This window comes from Notolepis coatsorum (genome assembly GCF_963971535.1).
Source record: "Notolepis coatsorum genome assembly, chromosome: 10".
In the NCBI taxonomy this organism is placed as follows: domain Eukaryota; kingdom Metazoa; phylum Chordata; class Actinopteri; order Aulopiformes; family Paralepididae; genus Notolepis; species Notolepis coatsorum.
Window position 1 is genome coordinate 95,920,025 of NC_140174.1, and position 24,111 is coordinate 95,944,135.

General features: G+C 42.0%; 1 protein-coding gene across 1 annotated transcript in view; it reads left to right on the forward strand.

Moving 5' to 3' along the window:
- slc6a4b (solute carrier family 6 member 4b) overlaps window positions 1–23,534 on the forward strand; it is a gene marked incomplete at both ends in the record, with an annotated part of 37,341 nt that extends 13,807 nt beyond the window's left edge. The window contains 12 exons of the mRNA XM_084323111.1: window positions 1,528–1,662; window positions 2,236–2,455; window positions 3,368–3,506; window positions 3,851–3,985; window positions 5,163–5,266; window positions 10,316–10,443; window positions 10,540–10,652; window positions 14,143–14,274; window positions 16,511–16,610; window positions 16,828–16,928; window positions 22,299–22,466; window positions 23,454–23,534. Coding sequence (XP_084179237.1) covers window positions 1,528–1,662; window positions 2,236–2,455; window positions 3,368–3,506; window positions 3,851–3,985; window positions 5,163–5,266; window positions 10,316–10,443; window positions 10,540–10,652; window positions 14,143–14,274; window positions 16,511–16,610; window positions 16,828–16,928; window positions 22,299–22,466; window positions 23,454–23,534 — 1,556 coding nt within the window. The remainder of the gene's footprint in view (window positions 1–1,527; window positions 1,663–2,235; window positions 2,456–3,367; window positions 3,507–3,850; window positions 3,986–5,162; window positions 5,267–10,315; window positions 10,444–10,539; window positions 10,653–14,142; window positions 14,275–16,510; window positions 16,611–16,827; window positions 16,929–22,298; window positions 22,467–23,453) is intronic.
- Window positions 23,535–24,111: the final 577 nt, after the last annotated feature.

Genomic DNA, 24,111 nt, shown 5'->3' on the forward strand with positions numbered 1-24,111 from the left:
ATCTCAACTGCCCATTTCAATCCCTATTAAACAAGTGGCTCGGAACCAAATCGTAACTAATACTTTGAAAATCTGGAATCAGTTTAGGAAATAATTTGGCCTACACACTCCTTCAGGGCTAGCTCCAATCTCTCGCAATCACCTATTCCTACCATCCTGCTCCGATCCTGTATTCAGAATCTGGGCAAACAAAGGGTTGCTAACTATTAATGACCTCTACTCCGGAGGTGTGTTCTCCTCATTTGCAGAATTATCAAAAAAATGTGGTCTTCCAAACTCCCACCTTTTCCGCTTCTTTCAGATCAGGCATTTTGTTCAGAACCAATTCCCACAATTCCCTGGCTGTCCTCAAGACTCAAGGATTGACCCCCTCCTATCGCTCAGCACTGGGCGAAAAGGGCTCGTTTCAATTATATATGATAAAATATTTTGGATAGACCCAACTTGTTTAGACTCCCTAAAAGCCAAATGGGACGGAGACCTGGGAATTACCATCACAGATGAACAATGGGATCATATATTAGACCTTGTACACACCTCCTCTATATGTGCAAGACACAGCTTGCTGCAGTGTAGGATCCTGCACAGGGTCCATTACACCAACGCGAGGTTAGCAAAGATATACCCGGATAGAACGGATGCAAGCAATAGATGTAAACAATCTCCAGCTGATTATATGCACATGTTTTGGACATGCCTCAAACTCACAGAGTTTTGGACTGCAATATTTGATACACTGAGTAAGGTCCTAGGTGTTACGTTAGACCCAGACCCACTCACTGCCCTTTTTGGAATTCCGAATACCCCTACAATCACATCTAAGGCTGCAAAACAAGTTGTGGCGTTCACTACCCTCCTCGCTAGGAGACTCATTCTCTTTAAATGGATACACCCTTCCCCACCCACTCACAACAGATGGATACATGAGATACTACCCCCCCCCCCCCCCCACCCTTCTTTGTCCTGGTATGTATGTATGTATGTATGTATGTATGTGTGTGAATGAGATCCCGGGGACGGGGGAGGGGGGTGGACAACTGGGGGAGGGAGGAACAGGGGGCATAACTGCAGATGATTGAAATGTCCAAGTATTAATAGGAAGGATACTATAGGAGGGGGCAGGGATCAAATGTATAATTATTTCATTACTGTTTTTCTTTCCCAGAAACATCTATGCCAAAGGATCTTTCTATCTACCTATGTATGCATATTTTGCTGATGTGCTTGTTGATAACCTCCGGGGGCGGGATGGGGAGGGAACGTGGGAGGGGAGGGGGTAACGAAGAGGGGGGAAAAAGGGATAAAAAATGGAAAATGTATAACATGTACAACTGTAATGTTTAACTCACTGTTTTCCTGAAATAAAGAAAGTTTACCAAAAAAAAGAAGAGCTGAATTTTAGTCTCAAGTCACTTATGGTGTATTACTCAGTGTGCATGTACTGTAGCTGAGCTAATAAGTAATGATCGAAGGTCATTGAGAAAGTCCTCTTTCTGACCTCGAAAATAATTGTAAATCTCTGCACAGGGGCCTTTCTTATTCCCTACATCATAATGGCAATCTTCGGTGGAGTGCCCCTCTTCTACATGGAGCTGGCACTGGGACAGTTCCACAGAACTGGGGCCATATCAATATGGAAACACATCTGTCCCATTTTCAAAGGTAGGTTTCTTACCATGGTTGTGTAAACCCTAATGTCAATACTGCAGTGTGTGCAAAGTTTATACTTTGTTGTAATGTGTATGCAATCTATCCTCTAGGTCTATGCATGGCTGGTAGTTAACTCAATATTTAAAATGTGTTACAGATCACTGATTACCTACTTAAAACACAATCCACGGAATTACCTGATTCACAATGTAATCTGAATACCTTCAGTTACTTTTGGATTGCTTTGCTTTCCTCATCAGGAATAGTGAACATTTTAATTTTATTTCCATTTACAACCTCAGCTTAAATATAATTATAATTAATTCAAGTTGTACAAAAATATGTACATTTATAGCCCCTCAATCAAAACATATATTCCCCTTCAAACATACAAGTAATTTTGAGCATGATCTAACGAATAAATACAGCAACTCTGTACCCAGGCTAAGTATTCATCATCGACATACCATTTTATTTTCTCAGTGACTGGAACACATTACGGTTTCCCTTTTTTAGGATGCGATTACTGTGCTCCTTCCTCAAGTAACAAGTCCTCCTCACAGAGCGCTTGTGCTCTTGTTTCAGGCGTAGGATATGCCATCTGTATCATCGCTCTCTACGTCTCCTTCTACTACAACACCATCATCGCCTGGGCCCTGTTCTACTTCTACTCGTCCTTCGCCAGCACCTTGCCCTGGACCAACTGTGACAACCCCTGGAACACGCCCGACTGCACCAACTACTTTGATGGCGGCAACGTCACCTGGACAAATAAATCCAGGTCCCCGGCAGAGGAGTTTTACACGTAAGTGAATGAATGAAAATGAAATGTATGAATGAAACTGGACTTGAAAAAGTCTTTATTTGTAGCACACATTGCTACCTTGTCATGCAGCGAACACACACGTGCGAGATGGGTGACACATAGAAACACACACTCGCATGCATTTTTTCTTTGGGGGTCGCTGATTAAATTTCATCTCTGCGCTTGACCCATGTCGTCATCCTTCCCCCGCAAGGGCAGCCGGGAGCAGACATGGGCTGTGGCATGGGGCCGCACCCAGGGACCAATCCAAGAGCTCCTGTCTGTCTTCGCCAGGGACGCGACAGTGTTAGCGATCTGTTCTGCATGTTTTTCCATTGGGTTTATCTCTTTTTCTGGAGGGGAATCCCTTGTGAGCACGGGGGGAGAACATGCAAACACAGAAAGGCCTGGTAGATACCCCACCTGGGGACCTGGCAACCTGGTCCCCAAGCGGGAATCGAACCCAGGACCTGTTAACCACTGCACCACCGAGCCGCCAATGAAAGAAAATCCAGTCACGGAAACAGGGGTATTGACGAGTGACTGTGGCATTGCGGGCTGGTAAGTTAAACTCACTTCCTCATAACAGGGTTAACAGACGCATAGGTACGGTAGTTAGGAGTGAATTCACTTCTTAGTGCAGCGGCCTGTGTCGTCGTCATCAAACACAACAAAGACCAATATGATCCATCACACAGAGGCCATTATAGCTGAAAATAAGACATTCGCCAACAAAGAGACCCCTGTTTTATGTGCAAAAGGAGAAGTTGCCTCTCTCTCTCCATTCTCTTTTTGACGTCTGATTCCATTTGGTCTACGCACCACAACCATGCAGGCTGAAGTAAGTACACAGGGTGCACTCTAATTCTCTCTGTGATCAAACTGAAACAGCCCTGTGTTTCATCACGGCAGGAGGAATGTTCTAGAGATCCACAAGTCCTCCGGGCTGCATGACGTCGGGGGCCTCCGCTGGCAACTGATGCTCTGCCTCTTCCTCATCTTCACTATTGTTTACTTCAGTCTCTGGAAGGGGGTGAAGACCTCAGGAAAGGTAATATTTTTGTTTGTTTGTTTGTTTGTTTACTCCGTTTAGTGTCTTGATCTTTATTGGGATAGTATGAAGGCTGTGAGAGAGACATGTGTAGGGGAGACAGTATCAGATGTTATTGTATAGAAGTCTTCGTTTGACCATCAAGCCATAGGATCTCCCTCACTCTCCCCTAACTCCTCTCTTTTACACACACACACACACACACACACACACGCACGCACGCACGCACACACACACATGCACACACACCCTTCTTCTCTCTCTCTCTCTCTCCCCCCCCCCCCCCCTCTCTCTCTCTCTCTCTCTCTCTCTCTCTCTCTCTCTCTCTCTCTCTTTCATGCCAGGTAGTATGGGTGACAGCTACCTTGCCCTACGTGGTACTGTTTATCCTCCTGATCCGTGGTGTCACTCTGAAAGGGGCCTGGAAAGGTATCGTGTTCTACCTCAAACCACAGTGGGGAAAGCTGTTGGAGACCAGTGTAAGTTTAATAAATCATTTTGAATGAGTTCTACGGTATTTATTATGTATTTATTGGGGTCATTCAAATAAGATAAGATAAGATATTCCTTTATTGATCCCATTGGGGAAATTCGAGCAGCATAGCAGCATCAGGGAGGGGTGGTCCAAGTATGGGCATAATAATAGTAGAATATGTAAATAAATATAGGCAATAAAACTATAACGATAAGAATAAGCAATGTAAACAATATAATTAACTCCAAATAATTAAATAATTAACTTAATAATTAAATAATTAAATAATTAACTTAAATAAATCAAAGGTGCAGATGAGGGTCTGTATGCCCTATCAGGTTTTAAAGAGAAAAAATTAATAAATAAAAAAGATTTTTATATACCTTCTACATTTGCCCTCAGCTCTCTTCCTGCTGTGGTCCGCAGCGCAGTTTGTTGGCTTACATCTGTGAGTGCTTTGGTTCAAGGGAATATGGATGAGGTGAAATGAGATGCATAAATAAGCCACAGACCAGGATAATAAGATGCATAATTGGTTTAGATTTTTTTCCCTTTAACAAAGCCCTCCCTTTCTTTCTTTCTTTCTCTCTCTCTTGCCCCAAACCCACTGTTCTCTCTCTCTTCATTTCTCTGCTGCCGAATGCATGCTCCTCTTCAGATCTCTCTGTACAGCTGTGTGGGGACTAGATTTCTATAAGGCTGGCGCTCTTCAGCTTGTCAGATGTTAGTGAGCATACAGACCACAATGATGTATTGAAAAAAAAATTAGAAAATAAAAAAGACAATATTATAATAGATGACAGTCTTTTATTCAATTTCATGCTGGGCAATGCTGGGCAATATCTTCTGTTAAAATTAATAAAATTAATAATCAAAAACTGTGATTTTATATGTCTGCACTTTAGGTGCTCATTTTATCTTATCTTGTCTTTTTCCTGTGAAGCACTTTGATCTGCAGTTTCTGTATGAAAGGTGCTATACAAAAAAGTGTATTATTATTATTATTATTATTATTATTATTATTATTATTATTATTATTATTATTATTATTATTATTATTATTATTATTGTTATTGTATAGACTGGATATGACATGGAAGGAATTACCTTATTTTGTATATGAGAAAAAATACTTCCATTACATCCAGAAACAATCTAATGAATCTCTCTGTTGTGTGTAGGTGTGGGTGGATGCTGCAGCTCAGATCTTCTTCTCCCTGGGGCCTGGGTTCGGGGTGCTCCTAGCCCTCTCCAGCTACAACCCCTTCACAAACAACTGCTATCGGTGAGATCATTGGGCCTCATTCACAAAGCAATATAATAACAGATTTCCTCTTATTTTGTTCTTAACTAGCATTTTTTTCATATTTTGTTCTTACCTGGGATTCAGTTTTCTTATTTTTCTCTTAACAGACATTTAAGAAAAAATATAAGAAAAATATATAAGAGAGTATTGGTGAATGAGGCCCATTCAGTAATAATGGCATACTACACATATCAAATTTTTTTTATTTATCAACCACTGGCATTTTTTTATGTGACATATGATCAAATTAATTATGTGAACTTGACATACTAGAGAATATCTGGGTGATCTTTGAACAGTGATACATGATACACGTCCCCATTCTATCCTTTTAATCACTGTGCTATACTTACTATAGTATGCTATATACAATACCGCTGTGCTATACTTACTAAAGTAGACTATATACAATACCGCTGTGCTATACTTACTATAATATACTGTAATATGTACTATACCACTGTGCTATGCTATAATTACTATAATATACTATGTACAATACCACTGTGCTATATTACTTACTATAGTATACTATGTACAATACCACTGTGCTATGCTATACTTACTATAGTATACTATGTACAATACCACTGTGCTATACTTACTATAGTATATTATGTACTATACCACTGTGCTATGCTATACTTACTATAGTATACTATGTACAATACCACTGTACTATACTTACTATAATATACTATGTACTATACCACTGTGCTATATTACTTACTATAGTATACTTTGTACTATACCACTGTGCTATGCTATACTTACTATAGTATACTATGTACAATACCACTGTGCTATATTACTTAATATAGTATACTATGTACTATACCACTGTGCTATACTTACTAAAGTATACTATATACAATACCACTGTGCTATACTTACTATAGTACAGGGGTGTAAAAAGTACCCAGAAATGATACTTAAGTGAAAGTATGGGTAGGTTCTCAAAATCTTACTCAAGTAAAAGTCAGAGTATCTGGCTAAAAACACACTTGAGTAAAAGTAAAAAAGTTTCTACTTTGAAATGTACTTAAGTACTCAAAAGTAAAAGTAAAAACTTAGACCTGAGATAGACCTGAGTTTGACCTATGCTCTGAGTTTCGTAAAAGTCAGTCAAAGCTTACCAAAAGCACGAGCAGTGAACTCCAAGCCCATGTGACTGAACTCAAACTGGAAAGAAACAGACTAAGAAACGACGTATGATGCATGATCAAACGTGATCAAAACTACAAAAAAGAATTTCATCAATGACAAAACTGAGGAAAACAAAAACAAACCATGTGAACTTTGGAAATTACTCAATAATCAACTAGGCTGCAGTAAAAAACTTAAAACCAGATTCTCTCACACAAACATAAAGACGGACAACATGCTCATCACAGACAAGCTGGATGTAGCCAATTACTTAAACATTTTCTTCACAAACATAGCCACAACACTGGTAAACAAACTACCCTCCCACTCAGGGCATTATTGGGTAGAACACATAGTAGCTTACTACAAAAACCTAGGGGTCCGCAAGGACGACTTCAAGCTGGAAATGGTAACAACAGATGAGGTACTCAAAAAACTGAGCGCCCTCCAACCTAACAAGGCCACTGGCCATGACAACATCCCCTCCAAGAGACTCAGCAGCCGCCATCACCCCAGTCATCACACACATAATAAACCTCTCCATAAAACAGGGACACGTCCCCAAGGACTTCAAAATTGCGAGGGTGACCCCTCTGCACAAAAAGGGCAGCAAATTAGACCCAGGCAACTACCGCCCTGTTTCTATTCTTACCTCCATCTCGAAAGTCATGGAAAAAATAGTCTACGAACAGGTCGAAAAGTAACTAGCGGAAAAAAATCTAATCTACGAATTCCAATCTGGCTTCAGAACATCCCACTCCACTGACACATGCCTTCTCTATTTGAACGACCACATCAAACAAGAGGTGGATGCGGGCAAATACTGCAGCATGGTCATGCTGGACCTACAAAAGGCCTTCGACACTGTCAATCACTCCATTCTGATTGACAAGCTAAAAGCAATTGGTTTTGATCAGTGAGCTGGATGCAATCCTACCTTGAGGGGAGGGAACAGATGGTGGAGGTAAACGGTACCCTATCCCCCCCACCCCATCCCAGTGAGCTGTGGTGTTCCACAAGGAAGCATACTAGGACCGCTACTGTTCCTAATTTATGCAAATGACATGTCGTCAGCTTGTGACTGCAACATGTTCCTGTTTGCGGACGACTCAGCCCTGCTGGTCTCTGACAAGAACAAGTTACTGTTTGAAAAAACCCTCAGCTAGGAACTAGGCAAAATCTGAATATGGCTCGCTGATAACAAACTATCATTACACATGGGCAAAACAGAGTCCATTCTCTTCGGTTCAAATAACAAACTCAGCAAGACCGACGGCTTCTCAGTTACAGTGGGTGACAATATTGTCACAAGGAAAGATGAAATTACCTACCTGGGTTCCATCCTAGAGGCTAATCTTTCCTGTGACAAAATGGCATCCAATGTAATAAAAAAAGTCAACCAACAAACTCGATTCTTGTACCGGATCTCCTCTCTGGTAAACAAGAATACCCTGAAGACTCTGGCAGGAGCACTCATTGAAGGGTACTACGACTATGATTGCACCTCATGGTACCAAAGCACCTCAAAGGCGCTAAAAACAAAATTACAAACATCTCAAAACAAACTGGTCAGACTACTGCTTGACCGTACTCCTAGAACCCACCTCACCCCTGCCCACTTTGACAACATAGGATGGCTTAGAGTAGACGACAGAGTACAGCAACTTGCAATGGGCCTGGTCTACAAGATACACTACACGACCAAGGTACCCATGTACATGTCGAAATACTTCCCAAAGGTCAGTGAATACCACGATCACAACACCAGAGGGAGCTCCACAAATCATGTTAAACCCAGATTCGGCTCAAACAAGGGACTAAACACGTTTCGCAATTATGCCACATCAATGTGGAACGCCCTACCCAAAGCTGTAAAGGAATGTGATCACTACCCACTTTCAAAACCACTCTCAAAGAACACCTACGGGAGACTGCAATTAGAAACTGGCCCCTGTAAATGTCCTAACCCAACCCCCTCCAATGTACAGTAAATGACCAAGTATGGTTTTGTCAATATTCCAATGTACAGTTTTGCTTGTACAGTTGTACAGTGTTCCCCACCCACCCCTCCTACCCAACCCCAACCCACCTACCCAACCTCCTCCAATGTACAGTTTTTACGTCAAATGTATATACTCTCTTTTCTGGACTCTTTTTGTATCACAAACAGTACTGTATTTGCAAATCTGGTATGTCATAAATGTATAGATGTAGCAGTACTGTCTATCTGTATGTCATGTATGTCATATATGTCCTGATGAATTGAAAATGGGGGACCCTGATGTAAACAAGACGAAAGTCTTTCTCTGGTCTGCATCCCCTTAACAATTGTGTGTATTGAGCTGTACTGTATTGTACCCATTCTGCAATCTGTTAATAAAGTTTTCAATCAATCAATCAATCAAACCAGGGGTCTCAAACTCATTCCATCGTGGGCCAAGTTTTCATATGATTTGAACTACACATTGCACCAGGTGAGTTAGTTGAAGAGGTGAAATCATCAGCTGGTGTTTAGGCAAGGCTGGAATGAAACCAAGCATACACTCACACAAGGACCAATCAGCATGGGCATGGGCGGGTTAATTTTCCATGAGGCAATTAACCACAGAGGCCAGTGATTGACAGCTGTCCCTCGCAGGAAGACGAAATAGACAGCTGTCCCTCACAGAAAGGCGAAATAAAGCAAAAACCATGACACTATAGTATTCTATGTACTATACCACTATGTGCTATACTGACTATAGTACGGTGTTCACATTGATTAGAATCTGTGACATTTGCAGTAGAATTTGGTTGTGTTGGACGAATAGGCTGAAACCCGGATGAGATAATGTTATTAGAGCAGGGAGTGGCGGGTCCTATATATATATATAGCAGAAATGTATGCATGATATCAGAAGAAGAAATCAAATTGTAAGCTAACTGAAAGACTTGTGGCGTGTGTGTGTCTAATATGACTAGTAGAGCACAGTGGCATGTGAAGAAACAGTGCCAAAACCTCTGTGAGACATAAGTGAATCATACAACGCATGAATGATCTGGCTGTCTTGTAACTCCAATTTGACAGGTGTCATAGTCCTTGATGTGCAGAGAATGTTAATGGCTACATTAATGGCCTGTCAAACATCTGCAAAACACATTTTTCATACATGGTTATTAATGTGAATATACTGAGTCCCAATGCAGGCTTTGAGTATATTAACTCATAATGATGAATATAGATTCTAACAAAGACTTGCTGATGGAAGGGGCAAGAAGGTTAACTTTCATTATGTCATCACCTTCAACAAATGTTTATCATGATAATAACTTCAAAAGCCCCCTTTTTCAAAAAACAACAGGGCTTTTGAGGTGAAATCACTGTGCCCATGCAGCAAAAAATAGTTCCGAGTATATATCTGCTTAGAAAACTAAAATGTTGCATTTAAAAAAAAAATCTCCATGTGGTAAATACACACAGGAAAGTTTTGGAGTTGTATTTGGAGTATATTTCGTGACTGTTGGGAACTAGGCTACACTGGCACACCTACTTCCAGTGAATGACGCTAAGCTAGGCTAATGGTGCGGCTGATCCCTAAGCCTAATGCATGCACATAGAAGAAAAGGGTATCTGCTTGTCTAACTCCAGGGTAGATGGAATAAGCAAATTTCCCCAAAAGTTGGAATGTTCCTTTAAGACAAGAGGAAGATCCATATTGGATCGAAATGTTGTCTGAACATAATAAATACATTCAGATCTGTTTCGCAAGGTTAAAACAGTGCACTGCATCTTCTCCTTTTGCTCAAGTGACGTCTTTCGGAAACACCTGTTATCCGCATCTTTTGTCAAAGTGTGCAGAAGTATGCAAAAGAGACATTTCTGGGTTTTTTTCTCTTCGTCAGTGATGCCATAGTGACCAGTCTGGTGAACTGCCTGACCAGTTTCGTGTCAGGGTTCGTAATCTTCACGGTCCTGGGCTACATGGCAGAGATGAGGGAGGTGGAGGTAGAAGATGTGGCTCGAGATAAAGGTGAGTGGATGGAAAAGGCGTAAAGAGAGAAGGACTAAAGTCTCAGAGTGATCAAAGATCTATCCTCGTTCCCGTCATTAATCTCATCCTCCTCAGGGCCCAGTCTACTCTTCATCACCTACCCGGAAGCCATTGCCAACATGCCGGGCTCAACCTTTTTCGCCATCATCTTTTTTGTGATGATGATTACCCTGGGTCTTGACAGCACGGTAGGAACCTGCAGAGATGTACACTAAAAAAAGGACAACAATATTTTTTTTAATAACAATTAAAGACATTTAAATACATTTCATTAAAGAAAAACTGATTTATACAACTCCAAAGCTGAATCACATGTCTAATGTTGTATTATGTGACCCATAAAGTATATCTGTGATGACTAAGCTTGTAACTTTTAGCTTAATGTCTGGTTCAGTTTGACTTTTAGCAGGCCACTTGTTTATAGGACAAGGTTGCTGTTGTTGTAACAACACTGGCAAATAGTTTGAAAGGGTTTAGAGGCATAAAGCTTTGTAAGTGTGGTCATGGAGGGACTATGAACCAAAATGACTTGTCGTTATATAACTGTTCAACATATTGCTTCAATTCACCCATTTGTGTTGGCTGCCCAAACATTTACATTTAGTAATTTAGCTGATGCTTTTATCCAAAGCGACTTACACATTGTGAATAACAAGTCCGAAGGAGGGGTAGGCCTACTGTTATGATAATACAAAAGGCAGTCAAGTGTGGCAGAACCCCAGGACAGACGGAATACAATAATGATATTTAATAAACAAAGAAAAGAAAACGATAATCGAACGTACAAAAACTAACAGGGCCTACATGGGGGGAGTGTGTGGATGCCAACGGTAAATGTTAATGAGACGTGCGTGTGTCAATTACAGTACGTGTATGGGTGCGTGTGTCTAGCGTGCAAAACTTACGTGGTGTAGTATGTAAATGTGACAGACTGTTGTTTTCGTGTGCGTGTACTAACCAGTCCAGGCGGAACAGAGGAAGGGGGGGGGGGGGGGGGGTTATCCAGAGGAGTGAGCAGTGAGAGAGCGGGGAGGCGTGAATATTAAAGGCAACCAACTTGTGTTCAGCTTTTCGTTCAGCGTTTCTCTGATTTAATCAATCAATCCGTTAGTAATGCTGCCACCACCCACTTCAATGACAGAGCTCTCATATTTGCGAATGCATAAACTATATCTTAAATTATGGCGATGTGTCTAATATGGCTGTCGCGAAGTCATTGATAAGCGACAGCCATATTAGACACATAGCCATAATTTAAGATATAGTTTATGCATTCGCAAAATATGAGAGCGCGCCGCTGTCATTGAAGGGCTTCCTACAACAGAGCACCGCCGCTGCTGCTGCTGAAGCTGTATCAAGCCGGCGGCGGCGCACGAAAGCCGGGGATAAACCACCGCGTCGCCCCGCTGGCGCTTCAGGCTCAGCAGCCTCCACGGGCGAAATAACATATAACGTTACAGTTCCACACTGATGTACAGTGAGTGTCTAATATGGCTGTCGCGAAGTCATTGATAAGCGACAGCCATATTAGACACATAGCCATAATTTAAGATATAGTTTATGCATTCGCAAAATATGAGAGCGCGCCGCTGTCATTGAAGGGCTTCCTACAACAGAGCACCGCCGCTGCTGCTGCTGAAGCTGTATCAAGCCGGCGGCGGCGCACGAAAGCTGGGGATAAACCACCGCGTCGCCCCGCTGGCGCTTCAGGCTCAGCAGCCTCCACGGGCGAAATAACATATAACGTTACAGTTCCACACTGATGTACAGTGAGTGTCTAATATGGCTGTCGCGAAGTCATGCCTCTCCCTCTGACAATATCATAATGATGTGTTTTCTATATTATATCCACAATCATTCATCTAAAAAATTGTATGGGCTTTGATTAAACATGTAACCTACACCTACTGTAACTTACTGTACCTCTGCTTCCTACAGCACAGCAGGTAATGGCGTTAATCAATGGAACGCGAAACATAATAACATTACGCTTTCTAGTTCAGCGCATTTCATAACTGTATGGGCTTTGTTTATACACGAGTGAATCTGGTAGTTGGTTGTTAAAAACGCGAAACATAATAACGTTACGCGTTCTAGTTCAGCGCATTTCATAGCGCTCCACTGCTACCGCAGCCCAACACAAGTGCGTTGGAACAGCAGCCACAAGTTGGTTGCTCGCGCTGCCGCTCGCACACGCTCCTTGGATTTCATTTGGGACGTGGGACGACTGCGCTTGCCTGCGCGTGGGGGCGGGGGGGCGCGGCCAATCAGAGAAAAGCCAAACACAAGTTGGTTGCCTTTAATATTCACGCAGCGGGGAGCGACACAGGGATTTCCGGGTGGGGGTTCGGTTCGCCTGTAACTGTTCCGCAACAGTAAGTTACTTCCGGGGTAGGCCTGATTGGCCCCGACAGGCACGTGACGCGGCAAACTCAGGACGCGCAACGAGGCTGCTGAGAGCTGTCGCGCGGAAATAGGCTGTCTATTGCCATTCTCTAACACAAACTCTAACCTTAACCAGCTCCTTAACAGCGCCTAAACTTAACCGTTCTAACCTTAACCAACTCCGAAACAATGCCTAACCTTAACCTTAACCTTAACCATGCCTAACCTTAACCATAGAAAGAATATTGCCATTCTCTAAGACAAACTCTAACCTTAACCAGCTCCTTAACAGCGCCTAAACTTAACCGTTCTAACCTTAACCAACTCCGAAACAATGCCTAACCTTAACCTTAACCTTAACCATGCCTAACCTTAACCGGCGAAAGAATACACGTTAAAAAAAAAATCACGTTAAAAAAAAAAATTTGATGGGATTCGAACTCGTCAACAACGGACCGCAGGACCGCAGGACCGCTGCTCTGCCAGGTGAGCTGAAGCGCCGAATGAAAATCATGGCGGATTTGGGCGGTTACATAATTCCGCAAGCTCTGCCGCTCCGTGCCGCGCGGCAGAGAAAGTTGCGCGTCACGTGCCTGTCGGGGCCAATCAGGCCTACCCCGGAAGTAACTTACTGTTGCGGATAAGCTATAAGCGTTCGGTTCCTTGATGGGGAGAGAGGAGAAAATAACGCATGTTAGAACAAAAACGAAACACTGGGAAACAAAACAACGGTGCAGGGAATAATCCAACACGAGAGACATATACTATAAGACTTGAAGATACGTTAGTTAGACTAACCACGAGTGATCAGTACGATCAAGCACTGAGAGATGGGCTGTCGGGCTCTTTATGCAGCAGGTGTGTCTTCCTCCGGGTGCGCCCAGCTGCTCCGCATTGTGCTTGATTAGACTCAACAGGTAGTGACGAGGTGGGAGTCACAACAGGTACACCTCTGTGGCATTGTTCATCAAAAAGTGTCAAACTTGAGTGTTACACTCTGAGTGCATAGTAGTATAGACATATAGCAAGATAGGTGGTAGTATAAGTATAGCAGCATAGTAGTATGGTACACAATAGTAAAAGACAGTAAGAAGGTTTGTTTTCTTTTTATTATTTATTTATTTAATTTAATTTTCCATTTTATTGCTTTTATTTATGCAACTCAATGCATTTTAGATTAGCCACACAAATGTATTCTTTGCACATTTCCCTTCAATGCATACCCTCTGTTTAATCATGGTGTGATTATACTCTTGTGGTTGTCTGAGGATATGTCTCTGCTTTGTATCTCAGTTTGGCGGGCTGGAGGCGATCATCACTGCTGTGTTGGATGAATACCCAGATTATCTCTTCCAGAGACGGGAGCTTTTGGTTCTTGGCTTGGTCGTCATCTGCTTTATGGGTTCCCTCAGCACCCTCACAAATGTAAGAAGGTGATACAGTTCTCAAATGTAGGTTCTGCGGTGAGAGGAACCACTATCGCTATGCTGGTCGGTACTGGATGCATAATACTGTAGTAGACACTATAGGGTTGGGTACCGTTCACATTTGAACCGGTACCGGTACCAGTACCTGGAATTCGGTATCAATACCCAACGGTACCTTTTTTCAGTACTTAACTCTCTCTGTAATAACAAAAAAATTATTTCAGTTGTAAGCTTCTCAATTTTAACATTGTTATTTATTGTTGTAACACACCACACAAAATAAATCACATGATCATGTTACGTATTATGTTTTTAAATGTTTAAATATCAACATTATCTGGCCATCCTCAGTAAATATTATCAAACTTTTTTTTTTTTTATCAATTTTTTTTAATTATTATTTACATGAAACAAGACAACACAATAACCACAATAACAATACACAGAACTTCACAGGAAAATAACAGAAACAATAATAATACAGAATAACAAATTATAAAGACAAAAAAGAAAAAGAAAACAGAGTTCAACCTTTTAAATTTCAAGGGGTACTATCTAATAAATAAATGGCCTTTCCCAGTATTCAGCACCGTCTCCCGGCCATGTGGCCCTATATTAATAAAACTTATATCTCTAATTTTCAAAAAGGCCCACTCTTCCAATTCACCTCACAACAATCACCCTCACCGAGCTGAGTCATCACAAAATGTGCATATCAGTGATGTCAGAGATTTCCCAGCTGCACAACAATGTGGCAGATGCCACCGGGCCACACAGTGGTTGGAGCCCAGCCTCAAAACGGCCTAAGGTCCTGAGGTAGAAAAACGCCGCATTTGATCACACGACCAGAAAACAAAACAATGAACCTTCTTGAAAAACAAAAACCTGCAGAGGTGTTCCATAGACACACAGGAACCGAGTAAAAGTGTCCAAATAGTGAAGAAATAGCTCCCCCCAATAAAATCCCAAGTTAAAGTCAAGAGGACAACACAAAAGACAAGACGGACAAGACATTTCCTCCTCCCCCTCCAACGAGACCGCCGGACTCCCCCGAACAAGCACCCCAACCCCGCTCAGCCGCACACGGCGGTCCTGACCTTCTCAGCTGCTGCGAACCACAGGTCAATCCCAGCCTGCCCCACCCCAATCACCCGCGCCGTGGATATCTCAAGATAAATCACATCCAACAGTGTTAGGGACCAGTTAATCACTGTAAGCTTCTCAGGCTCCTTCCATCTCAATGCTATAAGCTTCTTCGCTGCTGTGACGCCCGCTAGGACAACCCTTTTTAGTTGTACGGACGCGGGTAGTGTCGTTATATCGTTCAGGAGTAGCGTAACAGCTGTGAATGGGATAGTTAAGCCACACAGATCTGAAAGTTTGTCCGTTATTGACCTCCAGAAGCGGGCCACTGGTGGGCAATCCCAATACATATGCATATAAGTGCCAGTGGCCCTTTGAGAGCACAAAGTGCACCGAGAGTCGGTTACCAGTCCCATAGCAAATAGCCTCCTAGGTGTAAGATAGGTCCTATGAATATAATTAAAATTAATTTGCTGGTGATTGGGGTTGCGGGAAGACAATGCCACATTTGCCCAAACATCATCCCAGTCAAACTCGGGGTTCAACTCCGGGATATCCACACGCCAGATTGTATCCAATGATACACTTTTATACATGGATTGAATTAAGAGCGTATAAAAGTCTGAGACAAACCCTCTGGAGGTCGTCCTGTCCACTATGAGCCTGAGAAAGGGGTGTGGTTGCAAAGCTTGAGCCCACGGCACGCCATGCGCCCTCAGCGCTGACCTTAGTTGAAGGTAAAGAAAGAAAGACTCGCCGGGAAGATCATAAAATTCTTTTAAGTCCTGAAACGCCCGAAGGCATATTATCAAACTTCTTTGACCTCGTCTGGTCTTTCCAAAGACCCCAGTAATATATATTTGTGGAAAAGGCTCCCTCTTGTCTAGTAATATTACACTCTTATACTAAACATGTAAAGGTACCGAAATGTGGTACGGATTGATCTAGCGTGAATCGGTACTCGGTAGTAGCCTACCGATGTAATTCGATCGGTACCCTTAAAAGTACAGAGTTCGGTACCCAACCCTAGTAGACACATTATCTAGATAACTGATAAATACAAATCCAGAACTGTACTGAACTAGATAACATTGTGGTGTGCTGTTAGAATCAGTGATGTCTCATATAGTGTATATATATATTACTGATAGGGCGGGGCTTATGTGGTGAAGCTGCTGGAGGAATTTGGAGTAGGAATCTCCATCATTGCTGTAGGTTTCCTTGAGGTCATCGCTGTATCCTGGTTCTATGGTAAGCAATGGGCCAGTAACAAACCCCTGTGCTCTTTTTTTTATCCTCCAGTCGGGATGCAACGCTTGTGATTGGAGGATTGAGAAAAGAGGGTGGGGCTTGAGAGAGAGGTCAATATAGAGAGAGTGAAAAATAAATGACTTTATCTACTGTATAGTGTATACTGTACGTTAATTTGTTGTTTTTTCTTGTCACTTCACTTGTACATTTCTTTCAGGTATCAAAAGATTTAGCAATGACATTCAATCCATGCTGGGTAGTGCTCCAGGACTATTCTGGAAGGTGTGCTGGGTGGCCATCAGTCCGGCATTTCTAGCGGTAAGGTGAACAGTAAAAAGGGTCTAAATGTCTACCTGTCTATATTTACATCATATGATAATAGGGGAAACGCACTGAAACAGCATAGGCACTTATTGTAATTAGTCGTTTTGGTTGTTATTATTACTCCATAGTGTGTGTATTGGCAGCCCATAGAACCAATTGGTTGCTTTTAATGAAACATGGCACCTTGATAGAGGATACAGCATGTTTAGTGACCCCACGATCTTCCCTCCAGGGCCACAAGCATTATCCTCTGACCTGTTAATTGTATAGTCGTGAGACTTTTACCCAGAGAGACGGCTCCCTGTGGACAAAGACAATTGCCTTAGTTTAGTTTATCCAATTGGTACCAGACCTCATACGCGTTTGCTTCGTGGTAGGGAAGAAGCGTGCCCAGTTTTAGAGTAATTCAGCCAAATGGTGGCGCTATTTATTAAAATCACAATTAACACTTTAATCGCCGGAAACGTCGAAACTCGTCATTGCCCGCCATGCTCATTCTGCCGAAGACGCCGTAACACGTCTTTATTATCAATATTTCAAAAATCTGTGATCGAAATCATATTTCTCTCCCGGGGACCTGAGATATACTGCTGAACTCCACTCAACTCTCTAACGGTTCAAGAGCGCCATCTGGTGGCCGATCGGCAGATCGCCCAACAGGAAGTCATGTGGATGAAGTGGTGCTCACCCATATTTCGTCCGGGCACTCGCTATCATCAGCAGGACTCCATCTTGACACAGTGAACACCGATCGGTGCAAATAACTCGACAAACAACATGATTTGGACGTATATACTATTATACAACCTGGAAATGGATCGGGTATTTATACATCCCATAATAGGAATATCTCTGCTCCACGCTCATCGCCCAACGGCGCGAGGAAGATACGGTAAGATCCAGCGTTATTTTCCAACGTGTTCTTTACTAACTGCTCTGATGATCATATCACCCACACTAGATGAATGATATAACGTTGCCCACGGAATTATAAACGACCCCCCGCCCATCCGGTCAACATCAGATCATACGTAGTAACTCCTAGAAGCACATCCAGTTGAAATTTTTTATCTCGCACAGATTCCTACCAAACTGTATTTGATCATCAATATAATGCATTTAGGGCTATAAATCAAGTTCTGGAGAAAGCTGCAGAAAACGATAAAAACATACTTATACTTTAGACCGTATTTTAGTATGAATATGTGAATGAAAAAGTATAACGTTGCTACACCCTGAACAATAGATATAGGACATTGAATGGGCCATAATAATGTCAATTTAGCAATACAATTTAAAAAGTTATAGCCCTGCAAAGAAGGGGAACTTCTCCATAGACAAATAGAGATGGCGAGGGATGGTAAATTATGAATTTAACCATGGCGATCAAAGTGTTAACACAAACTACTCCTCAACGTCTTGTTCAATCAGAATAATATTTTAAAAGGTGTGGACTGTGGTCAAATTGCCACATTGCGTTTGGCCCATTAACTCATTCAGCGCCAGCTATTATCCCCATCCCTGTAGTCAATGGGCCACGCTTTAAAAGATAGGCATTTTCACTGTGCGTCACGATGTTTGCAGAGCTATATCAATATTCTATATTATAGCTATGGAGACAATTATGGCTTTGACAGTCACTATCTCTCGTCCAACATGTAAAGAATAGTAAATTTTTTCATGTATATGTTTGCGTGTTATCCCATGGTGAATATTGTATAGTTTCAGAGTGATTCAAACTAATTCCTGGAAGCTGAGTTATGGAGCGCTATGTGCATTTTGCGAAAGTCGTTTGCGTTGCTCGCCTGGACATGATATTATTTCCAAATCAAAGGTATATAATAGGTATTATGTCATATAGTCCTTACCTTTGCTAGGAGTTATTCCAAAATGAATATTCCAATTGTCTGTCACGATTTCCAGTATTGATGTCCATCAGGTCCCTGACATGAAATGGCACAAAATATGCAAGTGTGCTGGACGCGTTCCAAGTTGCTCGAATGAAGCGTTTCACTTGCGCGGGTCCAAATTCTCCGCCCGGACCATATAAAATGTAACACACAGTGTGAAATAAGGTTTCACAGGGTAGGCGATACTGCCACCTAGCAGGATTCGGCCGGCATTGCACTCTCGAGGCCCCAAAATGAGTTCCAATGATAACACAGAGGTCCGTGAGAGTGTATAGATAGAATATTAAAATCGGGAAAAAAAGATGGCGCTCAACCGCTGGCGAGATAACCCAAGAAATGTCGGGTATGGCGCAGAAAGTGTTAATTGCTGATTGCGGCTATATTTTAGATATAAATGATTTTCATTTATGATGCCATTCAGTTGGTGAATAGTTTGTGTTTTGTGTAGTCCCATTGAAACAGAAGCTACCTGTTGAAGCTACCTTAAGATCAACAGCCAGTACCAGGCTAAGCTGAATGACATAGATGGATGGATGGATGGATGGATGGATGGATGGATGGATGGATGGATGGATGGATGGATGGATGGATGGATGGAATGATGGATGGATGGATGGATGAATGGATGGATGGAAGGATGGATGGGTGGAAGGATGGATGGATGGAAGGATGGAAGGATGGATGGAAGGATGGATGCCTTGTGTAAGACAAGATAAGGAAAGACACAAATGAATGAGCCTGTGGCCTTTTTTTAAGCTGTGGAACCTTAACCATCTGACCTTCACATGCAACCACTCTCTTGATGCAACACCACATTCGTTATATTTTTCTATTACCAGTCACAATCCACAACGGTCATGTAAATGTCCATTTAATTCACCTACACATTTAAATATTTATAGTTCCCCTTTGCATCTCTTGCTCGTCCTTTTCTCCTTTTCCCCCCCTTTATTCCGAATGTTATTATAACTAGTCGTCTTGCCTTGCCCCATTATTAGGAAAACTCTCTCTCTCCTCTCCCTATTTGTCTCTCTCTCTCTCTCTCTCTCTCTCTCTCTCTCTCTCTCTCTCTCTCTCTCTCTCTCTCTCTCTCTCTCTCTCTCTCTCTCTCTCTCTCTCCTCTCCCTATTTGCCTCTCTCTCTCTCTATCTCTCTCTATCTGCTCTCCCTGTTTGCCTCTCTCTCCCTCTCACACACACACACACACACACAATCACATACACATAGCCTTCACTCTATATCTCTATGTCATTCCCAATCATATCTATCTATGTACGTTGTTAGCTCACCATTCTATAGGGATCTAGGCTAGGGCCCCATTGCTTTGTATCATTTCTAGCTTTCTCCATGATGCAACATGTCCTTCTGTCAGTAAACACTATCTTCAATCAAAGACTCTGTTGTCCGCCTCCATGAATAATCTGTTCAAATTATTCCACATCAGTGAATTTGTGCAATGTACCCCTTGTTGTGATGCTTGCTTTCACGGTTCTTTGTGACTTAGGGATTTAGTGGAATTTAAAACTGCACAAATGGTGTATAAAGCAAGACATCATTTACTACCAGGCAACATCCAAAACGTTTTTATAGATAGAGAAGGGGGATATAATTTAAGAGGGAGACTTAACTTAAAACAGCCGACTGTACACACCACTATAAAAAGCATGTGCATGTTAAAAATAAATTAAAATATTGCTAATTTCAAAAGGAAGTACAAACATCATATTCTTGAGAAGTATGCCATGGATGGTTAACCAGGTGCTTTTGAATTAAATTGATTAGATCAATTGTTCAAATTTTTTATTAGTGATTGTTGTTTTAATATACTTACAAAAAGCCTTCGACACCGTTAACCACGACATACTTTTATATAAACTGAAGGCTATGGGTTTTAACAGTATATCCTTAAGGTGGATGGAGTCTTATCTGAGAGTCAGGAAACAAGTAGTGGAAATTAATGGGACCATATCCTCCTCACTTCAACAGACGTGCGGGTGCCGCAAGGAAGTATTTTAGGACCACTTTTATTTCTTTTATATGTCAATGACATGAAAACTGCATGTGATTGTAAACTGTTTTTATTTGCGGACGATGCTGCACTCATGGTCTCCCATCAGGACAAAAAAGAAGTAGAGAGGTCACTCAGTCTAGAGCTTGTCAAGATCAGTCATTGGCTGGTCGAAAACAGGTTATCCCTACACCTGGGTAAAACCAAAGCTATCCTTTTTGGCTCGGCCATACGACTTAAGAGGTCTCCTGGGTTCAAGGTAGTGGTAGGAGATAGATATCGAGGTAACAGCAAAGGAGGAAGTCACATACTTAGGATGTATTTTGGACAACACCTTATCAGGGGTGAGCATGGCACAAAAGGTGGTCACAAAGATCAATCAGAGAATAAAATTTCTCTGTAGAGTGTCCACCTATATTAACAGGTCAGCAATGGAAGTCCTGGCAGGGGCACTGATCCAATGTCATTATGACTATGCATGCTCCTCCTGGTACACTGGCATCACAGTAGCACTGAAAGGTAGGCTACAGACAGCTCAGAACAAATTAGTTAGAATGATTTTAAAACTCCATCCCAGGACTCACCTTACACAGACACATTTAACAGCCTCAAATGGCTCAGGGTTGAGGAGAGGGTATCTCAAATAAAACTCAACATAACACATAGGATACTCGGGAATACTGTCCCTCAATATCTTAGAGGATATTTTAACATAAGGGATGTACATGGACACGCCACCAGGGGGAGCCCTACAGACATCGTCCCAGTGAGATGCAATAGAAAAATAGGCCAAAACTCATTCCTATATTCAGCAGCAGTACAATGGAATAGCCTACCAATGGAGTTGAAGCCCATAAGCCCCTTCTCCACTTTTAAATTAGCTATAAAGAGGTGGATCATAAGTAGCAGAAGCTGGGAGTAGTGAACAAAAGGTTTTTAATAAGTGTTATTCCTTTTTATTCTTTTATTGTCTATAAAATGGAATATTATTGTATGTATTTTTTGTTTTTATACCACACATCCTGACATACAGACACTACAAACACCCACGTCCACACACCAGTACATAAATCCACTGACACCAATGATGAAGGACCACAATGGAAACAAGCCTATGGCTTTATTGTGTTTATTGGAATCCTATTGGTAAATGGAGAAATGTATACCTGTTCATAATTGTGATCAAATGTATATGTGTGATTTTCCATTCTAAATCAATAAACTATTCAATCAATCAAAGTTAATGATTATTATAATTTTTTATTTATTTTTTATAACAAGGATCAAAGATACATTTAATATGATGCACTGGGTTAGGGCATTTACAAGCTTGTAGGTTCAGCCCTAACCTTTTCGGCCAACTTGTAATTTGATTTGTGTGTTGTTGTTGTTTTTTGTGCTAAATGGCTCGAAATAAACTTCATTCATTTGTCTCTATCCCTTTAGTATATCATAGTCAGCTCCCTGCTCAAGCCTCAGCCCCTCACACTGTTTGACTATAAGTACCCTGATTGGAGCATCACCGTGGGCTACTTCATTGCCTTCTCGTCCTTCATGTGGATCCCTATCTACATGGTCTACAAGCTGGTGTGGACCCCTGGATCACTCAAACAGGTTAGCGGATCTCATGCCGTAACTCCCAACGCCATGGGAAATAATGTGAAATCGTATCCGATTTTAGTCTGGTGGAGTTTATTTAAAGGAACACGCCAACATTTTGGGAAATTAGCTAACAGTCTTCCTCCAGAGAGAGACAAGAAGATATAGATACCAGTTTCCTCTCTGTGCGTTCAGTAGAAAGCTATCTGGCTGCATTGGAAGCGGACATGACCGGTTAGCCTTCGGGAGAGGTGTTAGTTGGACAATGCCTATAACCGGTCATGTCTGCTTCCATTCATTGTGCTAAGCTAGGCTAACGTGCAGCCAGATAGCTTTCTACTGAACGCACAGAAAGGAAACTGATATCTATCTTCTTGTCTCTCTCTGGAGAAGACGATAAGCTAATTTCCCAAAATGTTGGCGTGTTCCTTTAATGTAGCTGACTTGCTGGTTCAAGTCAGGCTCCTCCCAGAGGAGCGTTGAAGTGTCCTTGAACAAGACACTTAACCCCTAACTGCTGAGCTGAATGTGTGAGTGAATGGGTGAATGGGAGGCATAAGTTGTAAAGCGATTTGGATTAAAAAAAAACGCGTTTTAAATTAATTCCCTTTGAATGGTCAGAGACTTGAGATCAGATTCCTGAAGGAATCCCAACCTAGACATTATCATAACCTGAGTATGACATAAGAGCAAAATGGCCGCCATGTGAATACGGTCGATACAGAAAATGCCCTCTTCAAAATGATGTATTGATGTACCTTTTGCATATAGATTTGACCATCATCTCCACCTATTGGTCAGGATATCCCTCAAAAAGGAAGTACCCTATTTATTTAATGCCTGTACACAGTCCTGCTCGCGAGTGATATTCACCAGCAAAAGCTACTAATAAAAAATAATCCTACCTATAGTTCCTTTGTCATCATAGATATGTTTTTGAATTAGCCCCCAGCCCTGTCTAATTTGACACTCCTATGATATCATCGTCTGTGTTGTACACAGCGTCTAGCCGTGTGTCTGAGGCCGGAGAGGACCTTGCCGGACATGCACGCGGACGCCCTCAACATGGCTCCTGTCCCGTAGAAGCTCCTGCAGCGCTACGTCACACGGTGTTGCCGCCTGATCCAGAACACAAACAAAAACTTGGGAGGATCGTGACTTTCAGGGAGCTCTCTGTGATTCCTTTTACCACGACTCAATAGGTAAAAATATAAAGTTAGGAACTGAAACTCACAAAAATAGTATATATAAATGAATGACAAAAACTATTTAGAACGAGGTTTACACTTTACAGTAGTAGACCCACCAGAAATATGGTGCAATGGACCCCCCAGTTTTTAGTGTTTCATTTATGTGGGTTATGGCACATGGTGTGAATTACTTTGGATTAAATGGGCTACCTCTTTCCGAAATCAGCTGTGTTAATCTCACATTGTGCCAAGGGAAATATTGTAAATGTATGAGAATTCAACACAAAAACACTTCTGCAAAGGGGGGGGGGGGGGGGGGTGTCCTGGGGGCGTGTACCACTTCCGCAACGGATTTGATTTCCGGGGTTGCCTTGATTGGCCGCGACGGCAACGTCTGGCTGCTGTGTTTCACTGCCGCTTTCCAACGCCGCAGCAGCATTGTCGCGCCACATCGCCTGAGTGCAGAGCTG